The sequence below is a fragment of the Oculina patagonica genome, chromosome 10 (genome assembly GCF_052425735.1).
Source record: "Oculina patagonica isolate OP01 chromosome 10, crgOcupat, whole genome shotgun sequence".
NCBI lineage: Eukaryota > Metazoa > Cnidaria > Anthozoa > Scleractinia > Oculinidae > Oculina > Oculina patagonica.
This window is the reverse complement of record NC_135767.1, coordinates 7,973,499-7,995,790: the sequence shown is the minus strand read 5'-3', so window position 1 is coordinate 7,995,790 and position 22,292 is coordinate 7,973,499. Positions and strand designations below refer to the sequence as shown.

The 22,292-nt window shown below is 38.2% G+C and overlaps 2 protein-coding genes across 2 annotated transcripts; one reads left to right on the top strand and one right to left on the bottom strand.

Moving 5' to 3' along the window:
• Window positions 1-1,699: 1,699 nt before the first annotated feature.
• On the top strand, window positions 1,700-7,013 carry LOC144628309 (uncharacterized). Its single transcript, XM_078486397.1, has 5 exons — window positions 1,700-1,790; window positions 3,456-3,551; window positions 4,321-4,567; window positions 5,461-5,783; window positions 6,079-7,013. The coding sequence occupies exons 1-5, from the start codon at window positions 1,706-1,708 to the stop codon at window positions 7,002-7,004; spliced, it is 1,677 nt and encodes a 558-aa protein (XP_078342523.1). The 5' UTR covers window positions 1,700-1,705; the 3' UTR covers window positions 7,005-7,013.
• A 421-nt stretch (window positions 7,014-7,434) lies between these two features.
• Window positions 7,435-17,002, bottom strand: LOC144628344 (neuropilin-1-like). Its single transcript, XM_078486445.1, has 8 exons — window positions 16,844-17,002; window positions 15,345-15,542; window positions 13,859-13,998; window positions 12,305-12,440; window positions 11,704-11,787; window positions 10,649-10,718; window positions 9,299-9,521; window positions 7,435-7,840 (listed from the first exon to the last, which is right to left on the bottom strand). Exons 1-8 carry the CDS (start codon window positions 16,926-16,928, stop codon window positions 7,802-7,804), a joined length of 975 nt encoding a protein of 324 aa, XP_078342571.1. The 5' UTR covers window positions 16,929-17,002; the 3' UTR covers window positions 7,435-7,801.
• Between the last annotated feature and the right edge of the window lie 5,290 nt (window positions 17,003-22,292).

Genomic DNA, 22,292 nt, shown 5'->3' with positions numbered 1-22,292 from the left:
TTTTAATGTCGACCACTTCACTTATTATGTTTCTCTTTACTCCCGGCATTGGCACCTGGTTGAGTTCCACCCTCGCTCTCAGCGCTTACTCGTACTTTAAGTTAGTATCTATCCCTATTGCTACGCGATTAAGGGTTTTAAAGGCAAAAATCTGACCCCCTAGAAATCTCTAGTACTGGTGAAGGGATTTCTCTCAACGAGAAATCTGTTTTAAAGTTAAAACGGACGCCACTGTAAGGCTGACAGCTCCTTTTAAGTCGGACGTCGTTAGCTGTCTAGCTGTCTCAGGTTCTGACATAATTTTACTTGTTTGTCTGTAAATAAACTCTTTTAAAGGCGCGGACACCTTGCTATTAAGGCGGACAGCTTGAGTTTGTCTCGTGGGTACTGGTGTACACCTTGCAGAGAGTTAACTGAATACCACTTTTTAATGTTATTTAAATCATCACGCAACTGTGACCGTTCAGTCACGACACTGCGGAGGACTCGACGCTGCTTTTGAGTCACACCTGTCATTTCTTTGTAAGAGCAACTTGTACTATTTGCTGAAATTAAACCAGTAGACCACACAAAGGGCAAAGAAATGTTGCGTTGTTTCAGTTTAATGATTTTCAACGTTATCGTTTGTCGAAGTCGAAGAAATACTAAAGGGTTGATAGTCGTCTCCATTTAGTGACTACACATATGTTGGCGGAGCTGTAAATCACTTAAAATATTTTGTTCATATCCAACCAACGCGACATCGACAACGTCAAGCGCATTCCAAGAACTTTTTTTTTCTTATCGAGTTCGTTCCGGTTTTTCGGAAGGAGAAGGGCACAGCATGAAAATTGGGATTTACGTGAAATTAAAGGTAGTTAAATCTGGTGTAAAGTTGGTTATCCAACTTCATACCATCAAAAGGTAGAAGGACGCTGGTGTTAAAAGTGGTTAAACCGATCTTTACACGGTCTACCGTGTGTAAATGTGACTGAAAGTTGGTGTAAAGGAGTCTCTTTATCTGCCTTTACACTTTGAGTGTAAAGCTGGCATAAAGTTTAGCTTTACAAATTTAACGTTAGCGTAAAGCTGATTAAATTCCAAATTTACTCCAGCTTAACTTAGGCTTTACACCATAGTAAAGTTATGTTTTCATGCTGTGGGGGCAGTCTCGGTTATTATAGATTTGGTTTATAGCTGGTGGTGTTTGTAAAAGAACCTGCCGACTGTAATAATCAACTTAATTAATTTTATTCTTTATTTCAACGACTCGAGATGAAATATAGTCACTTTGTTAGAATTATGCTGCTTCCAAAAGAACGATATTGTACTCTATAGTTGCTGAAAAACGAGACCCTAATGGACATTAGGATTGAAAAGTTTGAACAATACGCCCCGTGCAACAGGTGTCGGAAAGAGCGCGCTTTTATCATGTTTGTGACGAGTGAAAAAAAATTGAATCTTTTGTTTCCCTCATAGATCGCAATTTACCGATCATAAATCAAAGATCGCAATTTAGAGGATATCTGTAGTGTAGCACAACGAAAATGACGAATTCGTTCGATTACCAAATCGATGCATGTTCTGTCTGATTCAATTGTGGCTTGCTTGTAAACTGGCACAAGCTAAATTACTGTTTCACCTTGGCCTTACGTCGGTTTACAACCCAAGAAAAGACGACGGAGCATAGAAACCACATAGTTCTGTGCCTCAGGAATTTGGTCTTATGCGGGGAGCTGTGGCAATATCGTTTCTGTTTTTGTTCGTCTTCAGTGTCTTCGCACGGAAAGAGAAGATAAATGGTGTAACAGGTATTGTTAAAATCATAACAAATTCAGAATTTTGTAAACCAATACTCGCTCACAAAACTGTTTTAGATATCGCAGTGATATCAAAGTTCATGTAACGTTACACAGTATAAACAAGCAAATTTACGTCATACACTTTCGCTTAACTCTCGTATGGATTTTCAAGATTATTTATCCACGATTGTTTTTGTTGCTAATGATTTCGTCTTACGAGGAGACAACTGTTTACATGGGCAAGGTGTAAACATATCTTAATTGCTTTTTATTAAAACTTCAGCTGAAGAAGAAAAAGTTGAGAAAAAGGGTGTAAAGTGATTCTGCTGTGATTTTCACTGGTACTTTTTAAAAATGAGCTCTTCTTCAATAACAAGTTAAAGTTTGTTTTATGGTGCCGTGAACCTGTTCTTAGATCAGACGTTCGCATAAGAAATGAGTTTTATTCTCCAAAGACGTTAAAAGTGAAACCTTTAGAATTTTTCCTATTTTGTGCATTACAAGTTCAAGTAAACGGACAGGACCCTGCAAACTAGGATAAAAGAACACAAAAGGGCAGTTCATGTTTGTGACAGTAACTCAAAAGTGGCCCAACACGCGAACGAATTCAACCACAACATGGATTTCGACCAGGCAACCATCGTGGCTAGGATGACGGACTATCACAAGAGGCTCTTCCTTGAGGCATGGCATTCTCTAAGGGACCAGAACGCGGGAAATGAACATATTGACATTGCCGACATTTACAAGTCGCTAGTGTGACATTTAAAGTCTCGCGCAGCGATCGCGCGCGTTCGCCATGTCACGCGTGTTCTGTGAGACACTCTCGCACGCGCATAATGTAACCGTTGTAAGCCGTTGGCTTTTTTCAAAACCGAGGAAGGCCGAAGATTCTCGGCCGAAACGTCTTTATAAGAGTTTCAAACAAACGTTGTTTAAAACGTTTGATAATAGTCAGTGACAGACAAATATTTGAGTTAAGTTCAAGCATATGTATGGATAATTATTATAAACCAGCTATGTTATACTATAACATAGCTGGTTTTTAATAATTATCCATTAAAAGTTGCAATTCCTGAGTTTTGATTGGTTTACAGGCCATGGTATATGAGCTCATATACCATATTGGACCACAAATAATGGTAGGTGTATGCGTCAGCAAGAACAGCTGTGGTGCTCAAAAACTGCAATTCTGTGGTTGTTTAAATAAAAACAATTATTCCACTCGCGCTTGCTGGATATGAGATAGTTATAGCCAACTCGGCGCTACGTGCCTCGTTGACGATCTAACATCTCATATCCAACGCGCACTTATGGAATAATTTTTAAATATAAAATTAGATATTTGAATATATTCGGTAATGCAGTATTTTACCTAAGTTAGCTTGGATAAAGACAAGTTGTTCAAATCAGAGGGCTTACAGCTGTAGATGCGTTTCTAGGGTCCGCTTTCTAATTTTGGTTCAATCAAGTAAGCTTTCATTGAAAGGTCGAAATTAAGTGTTAGTTTATTCTGTGGCCCAGTACGATCGCTTTTAAAATTAGGAAAGCAAGGGCAGGGTAGAGGCGGAGTAATTCAGGATATGTTGAAGAAGGATTCGTATTACAGTAACATGTAAAATGTGAGCTACCTGTAGAAATTTTTACACCAACAATTAATTTGTATTTACACAGAGTCAAGGAAATCAGCAAGAAAATCACAACTGAATGTTGGGAAAGTTGCAAAGGATATTACAAATAACTTTCTCAAGTTATCAAAACCAAACAATGGTAAGCTGACTATAGCTTTTCAGTAACGCTTGTGATATGTCTGTTCTGATACAATCCAACGAGCCATGCAACCATTTGCTATCGCATTACCCTAAAAGGAACTATAACTTGTCAAATATTTCATTTCGGCCTCTGCCACGTAACATTTTGCAATCACAGAGGTGCTTTGTGGCCAATTCTGGGCCATCTATGATCATGGTGGGTAAGGAGTTAGTAGTGGTGGTGGGGAAGAGAAGGGAAAATCGGGGAGCGGGGATGGGAGTCCAGCTATCGTTTGGATAGAAATAAAAGCTGGTAGGGTGAAAGAAGTGGTTGGGAGGAAGAACGCGAGAGGGACAATCTCACGTCTCACTGGAAATAGAACGTACGTTAAGTTAGTATGGTGAAAGTGGTGTTGGAAAGCAAGAGAAAGAGGAGGAGGAGAAGGAAGAGGGGAATCTTCTAGCTTAGACACGCTGCATTGGAATAAAATTACCATCTTTATTATTTACTACAAAATTGTCTTTTTACGTTTTCTCGAGTTATTTATAAGACGTTCACAGAATTATATGTGACGGCCACAGAATCACATTTCACACTAAAGTAGGCTCACGAATCTAGTTTAAGGGATGGCAAATGAAGGCTTTATTTACCAGACCGAGTTTTCTCCTTGATTTCTATCGACGTTGATAGTTGCCTAGGGTTTTAACCTCTCGCCAAGTATCAGCTGACAGAAACCTCGAGTTCGCATTATAATTGTTAATTTATTTTTATTTTATCTATGTTTAAGGTAAACCTCCAGTCATTGACCTCGTGTTTGCTTTAGACGCTTCAAGTGATTATTCAGTAGAGGAACAGGGAAAAGCCTTCGATTATCAACGCGAGCTTGTTAAATCCTTGTTAGACGGTTTCAGTATATCTCTAAGCGGAACAAGAGTTTCTATAGTTTCCTGTCGGTGGCCGTACTCACATGTGAATTTTTACCTCACGCAACATGTCAACAAGGAATGTGTCATGGCCTGGATTCCAGCATTAAGGTAACAGTGATAATCTATAGACAGGGGTCCTGTAAACTGGCCTTCCTGCCTTCCCATCATTCCTCGCGCCATCTTTTTTTTCTCATAAGGGAGAACTGGGGACGAGTCATAAAAAACTGCCGATCCAGGAGCAAATCGTTCAAGACTTGGCTCCCGAGCTTTCTCGTGCCTGCCAAGGACTTCTTTTGTTTTTATTAACACTTGAATAATTTTTAAGCCTTGGCCCACTTCCTTTTATCTTCCCCTTCACGCTTTGTATCAGTATCGCAGAATTTATCATGGAGCTGTGTATTACAACATAGGTTGCCTGCACGTACTTAAAGCCGGACTAAATTTTACGATAGCTAGCTTACGGGATATGAATATAGGTGATATGCTTCTGATATAAGACGTAACCACGTGGCTTTGCGTCTAATAAACGGGAGAATTTTAAAGCAGGGAGTGACAAATTCTGGGAAAAACAGTTTAAGTATAGATCTAAGATAAAATCTGCATCAACGTTATCAATGTTGATATGTCTTTAAAGTAGACTCAGGTTTGGGAGACACGGTGGCCTAATGGTTAGCGTGCTGGACTCCAAATCAAGCGGTCGCGGTTCGAGACTTGGCCGGTGTCATTGTGTTATGTTCTTGGGCAAGACACTTTATTCTCATAGTACTTTTCTTCACACAGGTTTAAAATGGGTACCGGCGACATAATGCTGGGGGGAACCCTGCGATGGACTAGCATCCCATCCAGGAGGAGTAGAAATACTCCTAGTGAATGTTATTAGTCACTTAATGCTACAGAAACTGGGATAAGCTCCGATGGTATCGGCTACTTGGCTAGACGCAGACATTACCTGACCCACCTATAAAGTAGACTTCAGTAGTAGTTTACTTGCTTTATTATAGAAACGAAGGCGGACCAAAGGCGCTTGGTAGATGTCTCTCTACTATTAAAGGAGTATTCAAAGAAAACACCGGAATGCGGAGCAACTCAAAGAAAGTTCTCTTTGTTGTTACTACTGGTAAATCACGGGGTGAAATGCAACCAGAGTTCCCTTCCAAGTGGTTGAAGAAACATGGGGTTGAAATTTTTGGTCTGACGATAGGTCATGGAAAAGATGGCCTAGAGCAACTGCAGGAAATATCTAGTACCCCTGTTGAGAAACACGTGTTTTGGGTGAAGGAATTGAAGGACATCCGTACTTTATCAACGATGCTTAAAAATAAAGGTAAGTCATAAGTTAAACGCCTGAGCTTCACAGTAACTTCTGGACCGGTTATTTGATCAAAACCATAACATTATAGTCGAGATATTAAGGTATGATTTCTCTCGTGTTTTTGAAGTAAAACATTCTTAGGAGAAACAAACTCAGTACAAAAAGTGTTATTTGCATTTGATTTTTGTTTTGATAAAATCAAAAAACCCAAAAGGAATAGTGCCGAACAATTGGCTTTAGCTTCAGCTGATAGTTATACACTACAGAACCTTAAATAACTAATTAGTTTTGGCTCATTTTTTACTAGGCGGCTACCCAACCATTTGTCACGAAGATGGTACTTTTTATGACGAGTGTGAACGGATGTGTTCTTGTATTAGCGGCCGACAAAAGCAATGTAAACACGTCCGAAAAGACTTCAGTGCCATGAATAAAGAGGATAGAACTCGTTTCATCAAAGTTTTAAAAATTGCAGCTACAAAAGAACCATTTAGGTCACAGTATAATGACTTGGTGTCTACGTACAAGAAGTTCTTTAACTGCGTTAGTAAAAGAACTGTGTATCTTCCGTGGCATCGAGCGTACCTTCTAAAGCTGGAGAATTTGCTGAAAGAAATTGACTGTCGGGTGACGCTTCCCTATTGGGACTGGGGCCGAACATCCGGGAATCCTTGGCAAGTCGATGACCCAATTAGTGTTTGGAGCAAGGCTTCTTATGGTCTTGGAGGCAATGGAACAGGACCCAACAGTTGCGTTCACACTGGACCTTTTAGAGAAGGACTTTGGAACATAACTATCGATGGTGTAGAAACAACTTGTCTAAAAAGACGTTTCCATGACAACCTCCCAGATACACGGAAAATACAAACTGCACTAAGTCTACCCTGGCAAAATTTCTCCCAGTTTGAAAAAATGTTGCGTGTTCGTTTTCATCATTCCTTAGCTTGTAATAATATTGGAGGACATGTCTGCTCGCAGGAAGCAGCTAAAACTCCAGAATTCATTCTTATTACTTCTTTTATTGATAAACTATGGGGTCAATGGCAGAATATTAGCGATTTTCACCGAGATACAGGGTATCCTGTAGTTTCTAATAACCTTCCAGGCTTTTATTTTAGTTATGTTGGTGACGTACTAAGGTTGGATAAACAACCTGGTTGTGTGAACATTATATACGACAAGACTACAAGAATAGACAACAAAAATACTTCAACTTCGTCCAAAGGTGAATAAAGTATTGTTTAAAACAGTTAACTTATCTTTTGCTAATAAAATTTAAAACGAAATAGTAAACAGCGATGACTATACAGCAAACCACATCTTATACGAATTATGCTAAAGCTGACTTATTTTATCTTGCTCTAAGACAGAAAACAAGTATACCTCAGCACTATACTAATATCATCTCGCCAGGCGTCGCTTTTTGGTTCTTAAGCGGGTTGTGGTAGGGGTGGAGGAGAGAAGAATTGCCACTGATTTTCCCTTTTTCTACGCAGAGATACAACGGGGCCTTGGGACGAGGCACATGTTTACTGTGACTGTTTCCATAGTTTTACAGAAAAACATTTTTTTAGAAGTTGAAATTTATTTATTTATTTATTAAGTTTAAAGTTCATTTAAAGCGTGATAGCGTGTATAAAAAAGCTTAGCCAATCAAATTGCAGCATTCGCATCAGTATACTACAGTTGAATCGCGATAACTTTAATCCTAAATAACCCGAACCTCCCGCTAGCTCGAACCTTTTCCGAATCCCGTCCAGGTCATTTTTCACTAAGTTACCCTCAATAACTCGAACCCTCGATAACTCGAACTTTTTTCGATTTCCCTTGAAGGTTGGAGTTATCGGGATTCAACTGTAGTAGAATTCCACTAAATGCTATTGTTATGATATGTACATCAAACAGACCCTCTCATTCACTTTCAGTATTTACTTTTCTAGACTGAAAAAGTTTTATCATTGTCACTGTCATCGATTTAATTCAGAGTAGTTCCGAACAGTTTTCAATACATCTTTTCCTCCTCAGGATCCTTAAGAATAAGTAATTGCATTGCGATCAAAGGAGAATATCTGCAATAAAACAAAACGAGAATTTAAAAAAAAAACTATATAAAAATAAATGCTTTTTTAACCCTCGGACGTACAAGCAAACTCATACCCCCACCATCATACAAGGGGGGAGGGCGGGGTAGATGGAACCCCTCCCCGGAGTTTTCGTTATATTAAGGCGTAGCGAAATTATTTTGCACTGACAAGAAAGCCCTTGGCTTACTCTACAAGATGACATAATTTTAATTGGCTATGACGTCATATGGCGTCACGTGACGTCATTAGAGCCGCCATCTTGGATCCGCCATCTTGGATTTCAACATTTTCTTAGAAAGTCACAAAATAACGAAAATTGATGCAAAATCAAGCCAGAATGCTTATGGAATGTAAAAATAAGTAAATCTTGCATTTTTGATTAAAAAAAACTGGAAAAAATAAAGAAAAATGTTAAAAATGACGCTTTTTGGCAAGACCTGCTTGTATTTGTGACGTTGCCATGGCAACGTCAAATATCATGGACACATGGTTGACATATCAAAATTTCCGCAAAGGATGAATGAACAGCTACTGAAAGTTTCAGCATTGTAAAGTAAATCCTTTTTTCAAAATTTGGAAAAAACCTTATGGGGGGGGGTGGCATCCACCCCCCCCCCCCCTTGTACGTCCGAGGGTTAATTGATTGATGAAACTTAGACGTCATTCCTTTACCCATTACAAAGTAACATATTTTGCCAGGAATATTAAATTTAGACTGTAGATCATCATAAATAACGTTAAATTAACTTCAACTTTTTGACATACAAAAGACTTTTTCAGCACTGTAGCAGCTCTCGTAAGCAGTTAACGTTGCTATAGGCATTGTTCCTGTTTTTTATTCTATTTTTGTCTTGAAGCGCTGTAAACCATTTATATGGGACCTTATAGGAAACTGCTATCCTACCTATGTTTTGGCCTCGTCTGAGGACCTCTCAGGGGCAATGGGAGAATTTATTATTTGCTCAGTGATGAGAGGTAGCAAAATAATTTAATTAATTAATTCTGGTAGCAAAATAATTTAAAGTATTTTTCATAACGCATAAAGAGGGAGCTCCATTGGGATCAGATGTTTTAAGTTTGTTGGTTTCGGTTGAGATTTTTGGGCTCCTATTGGGATAAAACGTATTCGTTCAAATGGTAGACCAACATATGTTCAACAAATCTTTTCAATCCAATAAATCGAAAACGGTCACCAACGGAACTCGCCCAAAACGTTTTCAACCATTTGATGAAATATATTTGGATTCTTCAATCAAAACCAGTTACCGTCAAAGTTACCAGTTAGTCTCAATACAACACAATCTTCTTTACAGCCGTTATCTAGGGCGTCAAGCAACGCTGGTTGGGGGTCACGCAACGCTCCCTCCCCAACAGCGTTACGTGACGAGCCCAAACAACCGCTGCAAAGACTAAATGCAACACCAACAATATAGCTTTATTTACCTTGTTGTCGTCAATAAAAACAGGTGTCTCCGCTTGTGCGCCCTTTGCACCATCTTCTTTATCATCGTGCTCAAAGTCCAGAGACACAGTTTGGAACTCGTAAGGGGGTGGTTGCTCATAGATTACACCATTGTCTTTTCCCGTGTTGGCCTGGTCTGCAAAGTACTTCTGTTTCTCTTCTCGTTTTTCTTGTTTTTCTTTGATTTTACGAGCTCTTTTAGGCCTATAATTAAATATAATATGCTAATTTAGTTATTGGGTTAATACGCGCTACAAGCTAAGATCTTTCAAATTCAAATGATCCCCCTTGAATAAGGTCTCCCTACGTCCAAAGTTGAGTGGGTTGGGGACAGTTCTCTGTATTTTATAAACAATAGCCCTTATCCTGCGCATAATATGCAAGTTTTTTGTATTGCACGGGAATTTTCTGTTCCGATTAAGCATTTTTTTAGATTGAAGTTTGAGGGAAACAGTGGGCTTCGACGAACATACAACATCCTGCTACAAAAATTTGGGCATACGTTTAAAGCCACATAAAGGCTAGCGTGTTCAGATTATCCTTTAAAAGTTTCACTTAAATATTCACTACAAGTTTTCTTGGCTATGCTTGCAATGTACATGCATTTATAGACTGTCCACAGCCCTCTATTTTTTCGTGTTTTTTAGATCGATGAGCGCGCGATGAGAACGGCGAGAGAACTGGGGACGCCAGCGCAAAACGCTCATCGATCTAAAACACTTCTCATTTAATTAATGTGGCTTCGTTTGTTTTTTGCGTTGAAAAATCGAGTCTGTGAACAGCAGTCTAATGTATTTATGTTTGCCTTCAAATATCGTAAGAGTCTGTTCAAAGAAGAAAATTAAGAACATTTGACTGTGTGCGATTTAGCCATTGATACCAGTGGAAGACTTAAAAGGTGATCGTTGAACACGAATTTTGAACACTGTGGGATATTGCTTGGGATATCTTCGGATAGATTCCAGATTTAACTAGAGCAAATTACATCACGTGACATGAGACTAATCGTACGCAAGGGAAAATTAAACAATCTTTAGATTGGAAGACACGGTGGCCTAATATTCTGTTGTGTTCTTGGGCAAGACACTTAACACTCATGGTACCGGCGAATTTACCGGCTGGGGAGTGATCCTGCGATGGACTAGTATTCCATCCAGTGGGGAGTAGAAATACTTCTAGTCGCTTAACGCTACAGAAACCGGGATAATCAGCTTTCGGCGGTGCTGGCCACTTGACTCGACACAGACTTTAATTTTCTTTTTTGAAATCTGCACTACCGAGGTTTACAATAGTGACTTTGCAGATGAATTATCTTATGCAAGGAAACTTACTTGTGTCGACAACAACAAAAGCACATCAGACTAGCGATAATTACGCAGCCAAACAGAGCAATTGGAATTACTAAAAGGGTAGAAATAATAAGTATTATGTTATTTAAGATGTTTGCATTACATACTTTAAAGTAAACAGGAAGAAGGGGAAGGAAAAGAGGGAGAAACTCCCAGGAAAACTTATAAATTAGTGAAGTTGTGCCACTACCTAGTTCCTGGACAACATCAAAATAAATATGTTATTTTCCCATTCAGGAAAATTCAGATAAAATGTTCCGGACTGCTCGTCAATGCAACTACACTGTAACTTTGTTATTTTAATGTAGACGTGAAGGGTTGGATTCGGTTGTATAAGTTGGCTCAAATGTTCAATTGTTAAAGGGGCAGTGTCACCACCATTTAGTGCCACTAGAAAATCCAGTGAAGGTATTGGAAATCTACTAATAGTGTCCTGGCCTTGCTAACATTTACTGTACTAGCCATGAAAGTTGTCAAACAGTCGTGTGGTTACGGACCGGAAGAAAAGAAGTGGCCTAATACTTCAAAAAGTCGGGCCGACGTTTTAATTTTGACAGTGTTACAGCAAGGCGCCCAAAAGTGTGACCACCTTTAATTAATTCACATTCTTTCGTGCAACCACCATCCAATCAGAAGCCAAGGACAGCTCCCAGTTGACTTCTGATTGGATTAAATCTGCACGGAAGAATGTGAATAAATTAAAAGTGGTCACACTTTTGGGCGCCTTGCTGTAAAAGGACGAAAATCACATAAAATTAATTGATTACGGTTTATTCACATATTGGAGAATAAATTTATGCCTTTCTTTTGTTGTTCAAAGGTATTCTGTTGATGAGAAAGTGCACCCTCGTAATTCTAGCACAGTTTATACAAAATCTGAGAATATATCTCGAGACACTCAGTCCTTTTAAGTGCTTAATAACTTTCACTTGTCTTTAGTAATAGATCCATTTTATGATATAGACATGATCCCTATGCAGGTTTATTTTAGAATTAAAATGAATAATTTAATTTTATTATTGTCAAAAACGACTAACCTAAGAAGAACGTTTCATCCAGTGGCTTGTCTGAATTAGCAGCATCGTTTAAGACATCGTTAGGAAGAACCATTGTGGGACCATCTGTTCGTAGAAAAAAAAGTAAATGGAGGAGTCAGATAAGGATAATTAAACCTAAATTACCGACCCAACAAAGCATTTTGAAAAATTGTGGTGATAAAAATAAGCTTGTCAGCGAATAGCAAAAAAATGAACACTAAATGTTTTTTTTCTTAATATTGTGGCTAAAAGAAACGTTGGGAGACTAAGTGCCAAAATGATAGAGGAGCGCTGGACTCCTGATCGAGGGGTCCGGGTTGGAAAGCTAGCCAAGAGGTCACTGCGTTGTGTTCTTGAGCAAGACACTTTACTCTCGCAGTGCCTCTCTTCACCAAAGTAATTGAATGTGTAACGGCAAAATTCAGTAATGATGGGGGTAACCCTGTGATGGAATTGCATCCCATTCAGGGAAAGGAGACGTGCTCTTGCCCTTCTGCTACGGAGACCGAGTTAACGTGACGTTTTTAAGCATCTAAATTATTCTACTGTCATAATTCAATGATCGATATAATTTATATACAGAAGAGAGATTTGCTCATACCTGTTTGGCATCCATACAAAGCAAGGCGCATGCATCTCCATTTGCCATTACGGCTTTTTGGAAAAATGCGAATAAAATGAGCCCAGATGTTTTTTAAAGTCACATTTTTGGCTTGTACGCCAGTGTTGGCTTGCATCTGTGTGGAAACAAGAATGGTTTAACTAAAATAGTACATAAACATGAATAAAATAGATCCTGTTTGACTGCAGAAAGAAAGGAAAAGGAAAAATGATCAATGGAGCTATTTGCTTAGTTCCAACTTAATATTCTAAAGGTGATATTACAGAGTCAATTTAATGAATATAACCTCAGAGCAGCTGTGTTTTAACATTTGTTTTAATTCACCATACAGTAAAGTTCATTCCATGTAGTTAGTAAAGCCCCACTGGTATCCGGTCGTTTCGCCTACGAGTGGTTTCGCTAACGACCAGCTCGCTAACGAGTTAGGTCGATTCGCTAACATCTAAAGTCGTTTCGCTAACGAGCTGTAGGTCGTTTCGCTAACGTATTATGAAGATTAAAATTTTAAAGTATAGTGATAGAACATTACAACACCAAATCAATCCGCATTAAAGACTCCTTTTATACGTTGATTTTGACGATGCCACCAAATTCTTATTCACCGACGTAACACTAAGACAGTTTAAAACATAGCTAAGTGTGTCTCCACGTTTGTGCGGAAGGGGACTGGAAGACTAAATACTCAATCAAGTCTCCCAATCCTCCGCATAACATTAAAGACTGATCAACATTGTCGACGAAGTATAGGTGATCAAAAGTTTATTTCACCCAGCCTTTTTTCAACAATCGGCCAATTTGGGTCGGCTAGCTGAACATATGCAAATTACAATGACTAAAAGTTTAGTGAAGTTTTGTAAGCATCACAGAATGATAATAAATTCAGCGATCTTTTATAATCAACGCGTCTACTTAGTATGATTAAAAGTTTGGCGAGGTTTTGTAATCGAAGCCAAGCGTCTTCACAATCGATTTACCCTGTCAATCAGAAAAGAAGGACCCCCCCCCAACAAGCCCTTATCAATTTAATCCTCTATATGTTATTTTGACCACACTGTAGTATCAAACGTCAACCCATTATCCAAGTACAAAGGCCGTACAGGGAAAATATCAGCCTGAGGTCTTGACAGTAGAAAAAGACCGAGGGCTGATATTTTCCCAATAAGGTCCCAGGGACGCTTGGTTAATACGAGATTTATTATACGATTGAAAAAGATTTTTATAATTGTAAGCGGAAGGTTAAAAGGATAAAAAGAATGGGATTCTGACAAGGTTTTACCACTATTTCGTTCCGAGAAAAACTCCCTAACGTTGTTCTACAAACCAATATAAAGTACGAGAGGGTTTAAATGCGAGACAAGATTATTTTTTTCACTTTTGTAAGCCATTACCCTGGCTGTTACAATGCCGAAGAATTCGCGCGCGGGATTATTCGGGACAATACCCGGCCCAACACTGGACAGGCAATGAAGCAATCTGATTGGTCGATTTTAGTTCTTTGCCCACTTAGTTCATCAATCGATACTAAAGTGTTACCTGTGAAATGTCTCCTTCAAAGTACGTCGTCCAGCTTTTAGTATCATTACTAATTTGTACTTCATAGCTTTTAACCCACATCTTCTCGTCATCTATGATAACGCCCTCCGACTCAATAACAACGATATTTGTTAGGTGTTCTAAGGAAGAAAAAGGTAATTTTCAGTACCAAATCAAGGCGGCTGACGAAAGGGTCCAACTCCTGCAAGAAAAGGCGCATTTCTCATTCCTCCTTTATATTTCCCCTCCACCCCACTAAAATTGGGCACTATCGTATTGGGCACCTTTGCTACCGCGACTGAGTTTTAGAGTGATTTGCGAAGTACAGAAAAAGCAAATTCAATGTAATCACTCTTGCCAATCACAATTGATACAGGCAAACCAGAGAAGCAAGTACATGTATCCAGGCACGAAGCGCGGGAACGAAATTAAAGAAAATTGTGCGCAAGCGTGGCACGAATGGTTTTGGTTTTACTAATGATTGGTTAAGAAATGGCGCGGGTTTTTAAACCAATCACTCAGCGAAGCAATGCAAAAGCAAAGCAACTTTAACCTCTCATAAGTGGACACCTCTCGCAAGCGGACCGTAAGTGGACTCAGACGCCACACACAAACACTGCATGTTGAAGCGTCCACTTACGGGAAATATCTCGTTCAATATAATTCGCCATTGTTATATAGCTGGAATATTTCCCCAAAAGTGCGTCTTCATATTGGCTACTTCGGGTTCATATAACATCTAAAAACTGACTGACAAAACCTGTTTCCCGCTAAAAGTCTCTGTGCGCGGGCAACATTGCAAAATCTATGACGTCAGAGGATAACAGTGCACTGTTAGCTCTACAAAGCGGTCAAACGTGGCAAGCATGCGCAGTTCCGGCCAAAATTGTTGCATATAGACGTCTTAATTTCAGTAACCCTTTCGTTTTAAGCCAAATGTAAAGAAAGTCCCTAAAATTTAAGCTTTGTACACCGCTTATGGATAGGAAATTTAATAATTGTTCTCTACCTTGTTTCTCGGCTCGTAATTTTGTTTTCCATTTTTTTTTATAATTTTTTTTCTACAAATGTCTTGCACATTCTCGCATCAAATTCTTATAAATTTTGAGGCGGCGAAAACAGGAAGTGGCGTTGGATTTTTGCGTTTGACCGCTGTGAGAGGCTCGGTCAACTTTTGACTGACGACAGCCACTGCCGTGAATCATCTAATGTCTTCGCTTTGCTATGTTTTCCTCGTTTATCAATGTTTCCCTGGTTCCACTTCGGGAAACATTGAGATTTTCGAGAGACAAAATTAACTGTTTTTTCTCGGGACCAGTCATTCAGTGTTATCTGTTATTAAATAATAAAGTCGCTATCGTTTTATCGTTATTAAATAATATAGTCGCTATCGTTCTACAGGTAAAGTTAGAAATGTGATTATCAAAAAACAGCAACATAAACAGAGAAGGTACTAAAAACATTACAAAAAAATTTTATAACGCACCAAAGAATATTTGAATGTAGGGGTTAATGTCAGCTTCCGAGGCACACCAACCATCGCCCCAAGATCCTCTGCTCTCCAAACCAATCCGACCGCGAAAGGCTTGGTAACTGCTACTCTGGTCAGATGATGACGTCATGTACTTGTCAGGAATTCGTTTGGGGCTTGGTACTTTGACACCTAACGCTTCAGCTTTACATCCTGTAATCGAAATTTTACAATTGTAACCACATTAAATTTGGTCGAAGCTGTTGATTAAGTTAAAATTGAGGCCAAGTAAAAAAAAAAATAAATGTTTCTCGTCCCCGCCCGCTTCATGTTTTGAAGGCCGCCTTCTTTTTTTATTATTTGCCATTGGAAACGTTGGAACGAAAAAAAAAAACAGCAGACGTTAGTACAACTGATAATTCTGTAAGAAGTGGCTTTTTTCTGCGCTTTAACACGAACTCAGGCCAAAATTTCAAAGCCTTGGTACGCTAGGGACGCACTGTGTAGGTCAATTACCTTGCAGGATTTCTTTTGCAAGTTCGCTTCTGGAGAATTTGACGATGGAGAAAATAACAAATTAATAAAACGCCCGCCCGCTCGCTTTTTTAAAATAATCCGGACAAGAAATATTTATTTCTTTGACCTTGCCTAAACTTTCTCTATTCAAAAATCTTTCGTTAATAGACGTCTGACTTTTAACATTTTTATGGTTGCTGCCTTTCGCCATGAAACAGACGTGTTAAATATCCCGTCAACGTAGAGTTTATCACTGGAAAAATGAGGCCAAGAGAAGAGAAATGTTGGACAGACCCGTAGCATTTTTCTCTCCACTTTTAACGACTTTTCTGTTTACAAATCGCACTACTCATGCGTGAAAAGTCAGAAGTTCGTGGCTTCGTGCAGCAGCACATGACTAAAAGAACTGTCAAGATATATTTTCCGCGGGAATTTCGAACTTCACTTTAGGTGCTGTTACAATAATCAATTTCTTGTCTAACTAGTATAGCAACGAAACTTCGAAACTAGTTGCTAGAAACGGTGTCCAGAGTAACAGAGTTTAATACAAACACTGTCATTCCATGCATACTAATCATGCTAGAAATTTCTTAACTCCTCAAAATTCTAAAGCCACAAAATTAACCTGTTGCTTTGAATGAGGAAAATGTACACCCGAAAGATTTATGGCATCCTTTGTAAGCGTTGAAATTGACATATAAGTATTCAGTTTTAGCACTTTTTATCTTTCTATGTAGAACTAAATGAATTCGGTTTGCTTTAGTAACTGTTGCTTCAGTTGTCGAAATGGAAAACAAATTTACTGCATGCAGAAAGAATGTTCAGGCTTATTTTAGAGATTATTTTAGTAAAGTAGGCTTTATAATAATCAAGATCGTTTAACATTTACGGGTTCTAGATTTAACAACCTCTGCTTAAAACTCCAAATCTTAACAATTTTCAATTCAAACTAAATCGCTACACCCAATGATGCCTATCAAACAATTCAAATAATTTACCTTGTGCATTTGTCCACTGCGTCACTGAAAAAACCAATGTGAAGAAAATTAAGATTGAAACTCTCTGTTTTGAATGCAGATACATTTTGATGCAGTTAAACCTATGAAATCAAAACCCCGATATAGTGCTTTAGCTCTTGTGATATTGAGTTATACGTGCTATGCAAAACTGCGATCCTTGAACAATAAACTGCAAATTGAACTAAATAAAAGGTGACGTCATGTGTGACACATTTTGCATTGTAGTGCGTTTCCAGAAAACACGAAAATTAATCGACCGTATTAAAAATGCTAATTTTGATGATCCAAAGCGATCGCTATGGCTTATTCGGACGGGAATATTATTTTTAAACTGGGAATTGCAAGTTCGTTTATAAGATAATATTTACAATGTCTTTTTTTTCCAATCACATGTGTTGTGACTACCTTTTCAGACGTACTGGCGTCACCTTTCGAGAGCTGCGCTACTACTGGAACTTTAAGCTGTTTATTGTTTGTGTATTGATGCCTTGCTCTCGGCATCAACCGTTACGAAGATAAACAGCTGCAGTTGCCTTTATTTGTTTTCCAGACCTCATTGTAACGAAGCAGTATGCTCCAATGAGCTAGCCAACAGTTTGAAGTTGAAGATCTCGTCCTAAAATACGACAGCGTGAGGGGAGCTGAGGGCCTCAACACGAGACCAGGATGTTGCCCTATGACGTGGAAATACGTCATGATTTCCGAACAGCGGCCATCTTGGATTTCTTGACTTTACCATGACGTCAAAAAACCGTCGAAACTGACTCTGAAAAGTTATAAAAACCAATAAAAGAAATGCTTACATGTCTAAAAATGTAAAAGTTGGTAGTAAATTTAAATATTTTATATTAAAAAAAAGCAGGAAAATTCGAAATTTGGGAAAAAACTATGCCCGTCAAAAGAGACCGCGATAAGTTCTTCCTTATTTATTATTTTATAGTGATGAGTCATCTTTTACCTTTGTTCGCCATGGGATTCACTTCACCAAAGCAGGCTGATTCATGGAAACGGACGAAAATCAAAACGAGTAACTGTAGGAACCGTGTCCACAATTAGTTTTAATAAAAAAATTCGGCTTGTGAAAGTTAAAACTCTGCCACACACAAAAAAGTAATTAATCCATCCCTACGTCCGTCCATCTGTCTGTCTGTCTGTCTATCCGTTTGTCTGTTTTGCGGCTCTAAACTAGAAACGGCTGACTTTGTGTATTGCACTTCATGGAAAAGCGTGTATTACTGACTACTTATTAACCGAGAGTGAGGTCTTTACGGGAAAATATCAAACCGAGGCCTTGCCGTATTGATTGAGCGACAGCGAGGTCAAGACAGCAAGGCCGAAGATTTAGATTTTCCCGTAAAAGACCGAACGTTCGACGTTAGTAAGTTGTTTATTAAATGGCTTGAAAAATACTCAGCTTAAACTTTGATTCAAGCGGATATGATCACTTCACAACCGGTGATGCGCGCGCTCCCCTCAGTTCCTCCTCTGTTCGTTCATTGTCTCAAACCGAACAAGTCAGACGAACTAACCCGTACTGCGTCAAAATATTTATTTATTTTCGAGACAAATGATTACTATATAGTCGTAAAACGTAAATAAAACAAGCTATCTATAGTTGTGTTACAATTTGGCAAGGTAAATTACGTCGACATTCTCAAGAATCAACGGCCATGTCAATGCAATGAGAGAAGCCATGTCAATGCAATGAGAGAAGTGCCTCAAACGACCTCTTGGTAAAAGCAAAGAAAAGGCATGCAGCGGAATGCACTGTTCAGAATATTTCAGTGTTCGTCACACTTACGATGACAAATCTACGCCTTTCGTGCGATTTTTGTGTAATCTTTACTTGGCCGTTGAGGATCTGAAAGTGCAACCAGAAATGCTGCTGACGTTTGTACTAGCAAAAACCGCTCGACTGTTTACAGGGAATTTGACTACTAGAACAGCTTGACTACTAGAATTTTACGAGACAACTCAAATTCCTTATCTAGAAGAATGTTGAATAATTGTATAAAGATTTGCCATCGGAAAGAACGACTGAATGAATAGCTGTAAAAGTAAACTCGACAGCGTGTCACGTTCGTACTCGTCGACATTAATTTTGAGGAAATCTTTAAAAATAGTCTAAAAAGTGGTCAAGGTCACCAGCTGGTAATTCCAAAACTTCTTCACGATTTATAACTAAATAAATAATGTTTTCATGTCAGTGACAGTTTTCTTGGTTGTGTTTTCATGTTTTTGCTCTTTGATAAAAGTTTCAATTTCTTCTTGGTTGTTTCCTTTGTCCTGTCGGGCACCAACCCGTTCGTAATTTAACGCTGGGTAAATCATAAAAAGCGGCAGCAATTTTCAGAAAAAAACAAAAACAAAAAAAACAATGTGATCTTTGAATTTCCTTTTGTTTTGTTTTGTTTTGTTTCTATTTTGCATAATTCGTAATCAGCCCATTGCATAAGGGAGAATAATGCCCTTGCACTTAGCCAATCATATCGGCTACAAGCATTAGCCATATAATAATAAGAATTGAATAACTTGTACAAGTGATACCGTATTCGCCTCTTAAGAAGCGAGATAAAATTTACTGGAATTCAAGCTAATGAATCGTGGCAATCGTCTGTGATGAATCATGTGACGAAACAGTAGTCGCATTGAATAAAAAAAATCATTACAACGATGTATTCTGGTACGTAAAATCATCTCTCGATCAATCACAGTCAAGGTGCAATGTGTTCACATCAAATCATGACGAATGAAGTTATAACCCTGAGGTCATTTGTCAGTCGTGGCATCATTTATCGAATCATAACCATGTTGCAAAGTATGAATTGGCATTATCTTTAAAAATCATAAGGTAATGCCATCTGGCTACGACATCAGTTTCATTTGTGGAATCATAACTATGATGAAAAGTATGTTTTTGTTACAAAGGCATTTAGCTGGCTGTACCTGGCAGTAAAGCAACTATATGTATGATACATGGTTGGTCGACATAAAACCTTACAGAAAAATTCTAGTAGCCATCAGGCCCCTCCCGACATGATTTGTACAGACCAATTCGCATCATAACTATGATTTTACAGTGATATGAATCATAGTTATGATTCAAAACATGATTTGTACAGACCAATTTGCATCATAACTATGATTTTAGTCATATAAATCATAGTTATGATTCCAGACATGATCTGAACAGACCAATTGGCATCATAACTCTGATTTTACAGTCATATGAATCATAGTTATGATTCCAGACATGATTTGCACAGACCAATCAGTTGCATCATAACTATGATTTTACAGTCATATGAATCATAGTTCTGATTCCAGACATAATTTGCACAGACCAATCAGTTGCATCATAACTCTGATTTTACAGTCATATGAATCATAGTTATGATTCCAGACATGATTTGCACAGACCAATCAGTTGCATCGTAACTATGATTTTACAGTCATATGAATCATAGTTATGATTCCAGACATGATTTGCACAGACCAATCAGTTGCATCGTAACTATGATTTTACAGTCATATGAATCATAGTTATGATTCCAGACATGATTTAAACAGACCAATTGCCATCATAACTATGATTTAAACAAACCAATTGCCATCATAGCTATGATTCAAACAGATTGCGCAGACAAATTGCCATCACTATGCGGATTTCACAGTCACATGAATCATAGTTATGATTCGAGAAATGATTTGAACAGACCAGTTGGCATCATAACTATGATTTTGGACAGCAAATCATATGAAATTCCACACATATTTTAACACATCTCTTGATCATTATGAAGTACAATACATACTATAATGTTTTTGGTACAGATCAAATGGTTATATGATTTGTTATGATTCATCACATGAAACGATTGCATCATCGGATTCATCAGCTTAAATTCCTGTGAGAGTCTGGGGCGAGTCTCCTCTTGCAGTCCCTTGTGGGACCGTTGCTAAGTAGGGACAACATAAAAAAAGAGGATGTATATTCTCCCCAGTAATGGTCCCACAAGCAACTGCAAGATAAGACTCGCCCCAGTTTTCTTCTCGTTTCTAAGGAGGCGAATTTCCCTTACACAAGTGACCTACGGAAAATACGCCATATAAATCATTACTTTCATTTTGATATGTTTGCTGTGCCTTCACGAGCGCCAGTTGTCGGGGATACTCAAATAAACTTTCGGAAACGATCGGTAATCTTAAGGTATGTTAAGAAAATATTCGTAAATCATCGAATTTAAAGAACATTACGTGTAAGCTCGAAGATATGATCATATATCATGTATCTGAGTGGCGTTCTAAAATATGAATATTCTAGCGCTACAGGAAATCATGATATATTAAATATATGAACGATGCTTTGGCATTACTGCCTTTTAGAGTACAGAAGTTCTAGTTTTCTCCGTGGAGAAAGTATAAACCCGAAACGTCAGTCGTTCAGTTTGACTACCTAAAGTGCCCGATTATGGATTTTATTTCTCGTGCCAAGAGCAGTGTTTTATTTGATCGAGTCTCGCCCACAGAGGTATTCGGGCGTTATTGCTCTACTCACCCAAACATAAAGCCTTTTAAGTTTTATAATTTTCTCCTCTGTTCAAGTTTAACCCTCTTAACTTTCATTTGCGCTGTCTAATAAATCGCGTGTCTGCCATGATCGTTTTGCGGTCGGAAATGTACTTTTACTTTGTGTGATGATATATCATTTACAATGATGTATAGTTAGATTGCATGCCGTGATGCGTACAGCACTACCGATGAATGCAATATCATGAAGATACAAGCTTTTCATGTTGGATTCTGCTAATCCCTGAAGTTTAGGAGCTCTTATCAAACGAAGTGGTAGGGTCTTTTGTTTTTAGTGTTACTGAAGCCCATCACGGAATGGTGAAGAAAGAGATTTCAACAGCACTTCTTTTTTATCTAGTTGTTTTATTCAATATCAAAGTTTTTGTTAAGTTTGCGTTGCACTCCGAAACAATCAATTTCAATTTCTTGTTACGCTCTAAACTAAGACAAGTGAAACGTATTAACAAAAACAAGCACAAGATGATATTAATGAAAAAAATGCAATTTTTGGAACAAATAATGTAAATTAGACAATCTGCTCTGCGCTTTTCGCTTTCAAAATAATGATTAATAGTGTTAAATTGCTCTTTGTTACACTGTAACCATGGCAACCGTAAGGCAATTTCTTTGAACCTTTTCCTCTAAAACTCGAAGAAAACTTTCATACGAAAAGTAAATTTTAACAGACCACATTTCTTATAGAAGACAATAAAAAAATTCAGCAAATTTCCAACGTTTTTCAAGGCATTTTTACACATCACAGGCCTAGCGTGTTTTAGTAACTCAGGCACTGTTGCACGCTTTGTTGAATAATTCGAAATAATGGCATTTAATGAAAATAATTGCCATTGCGTTG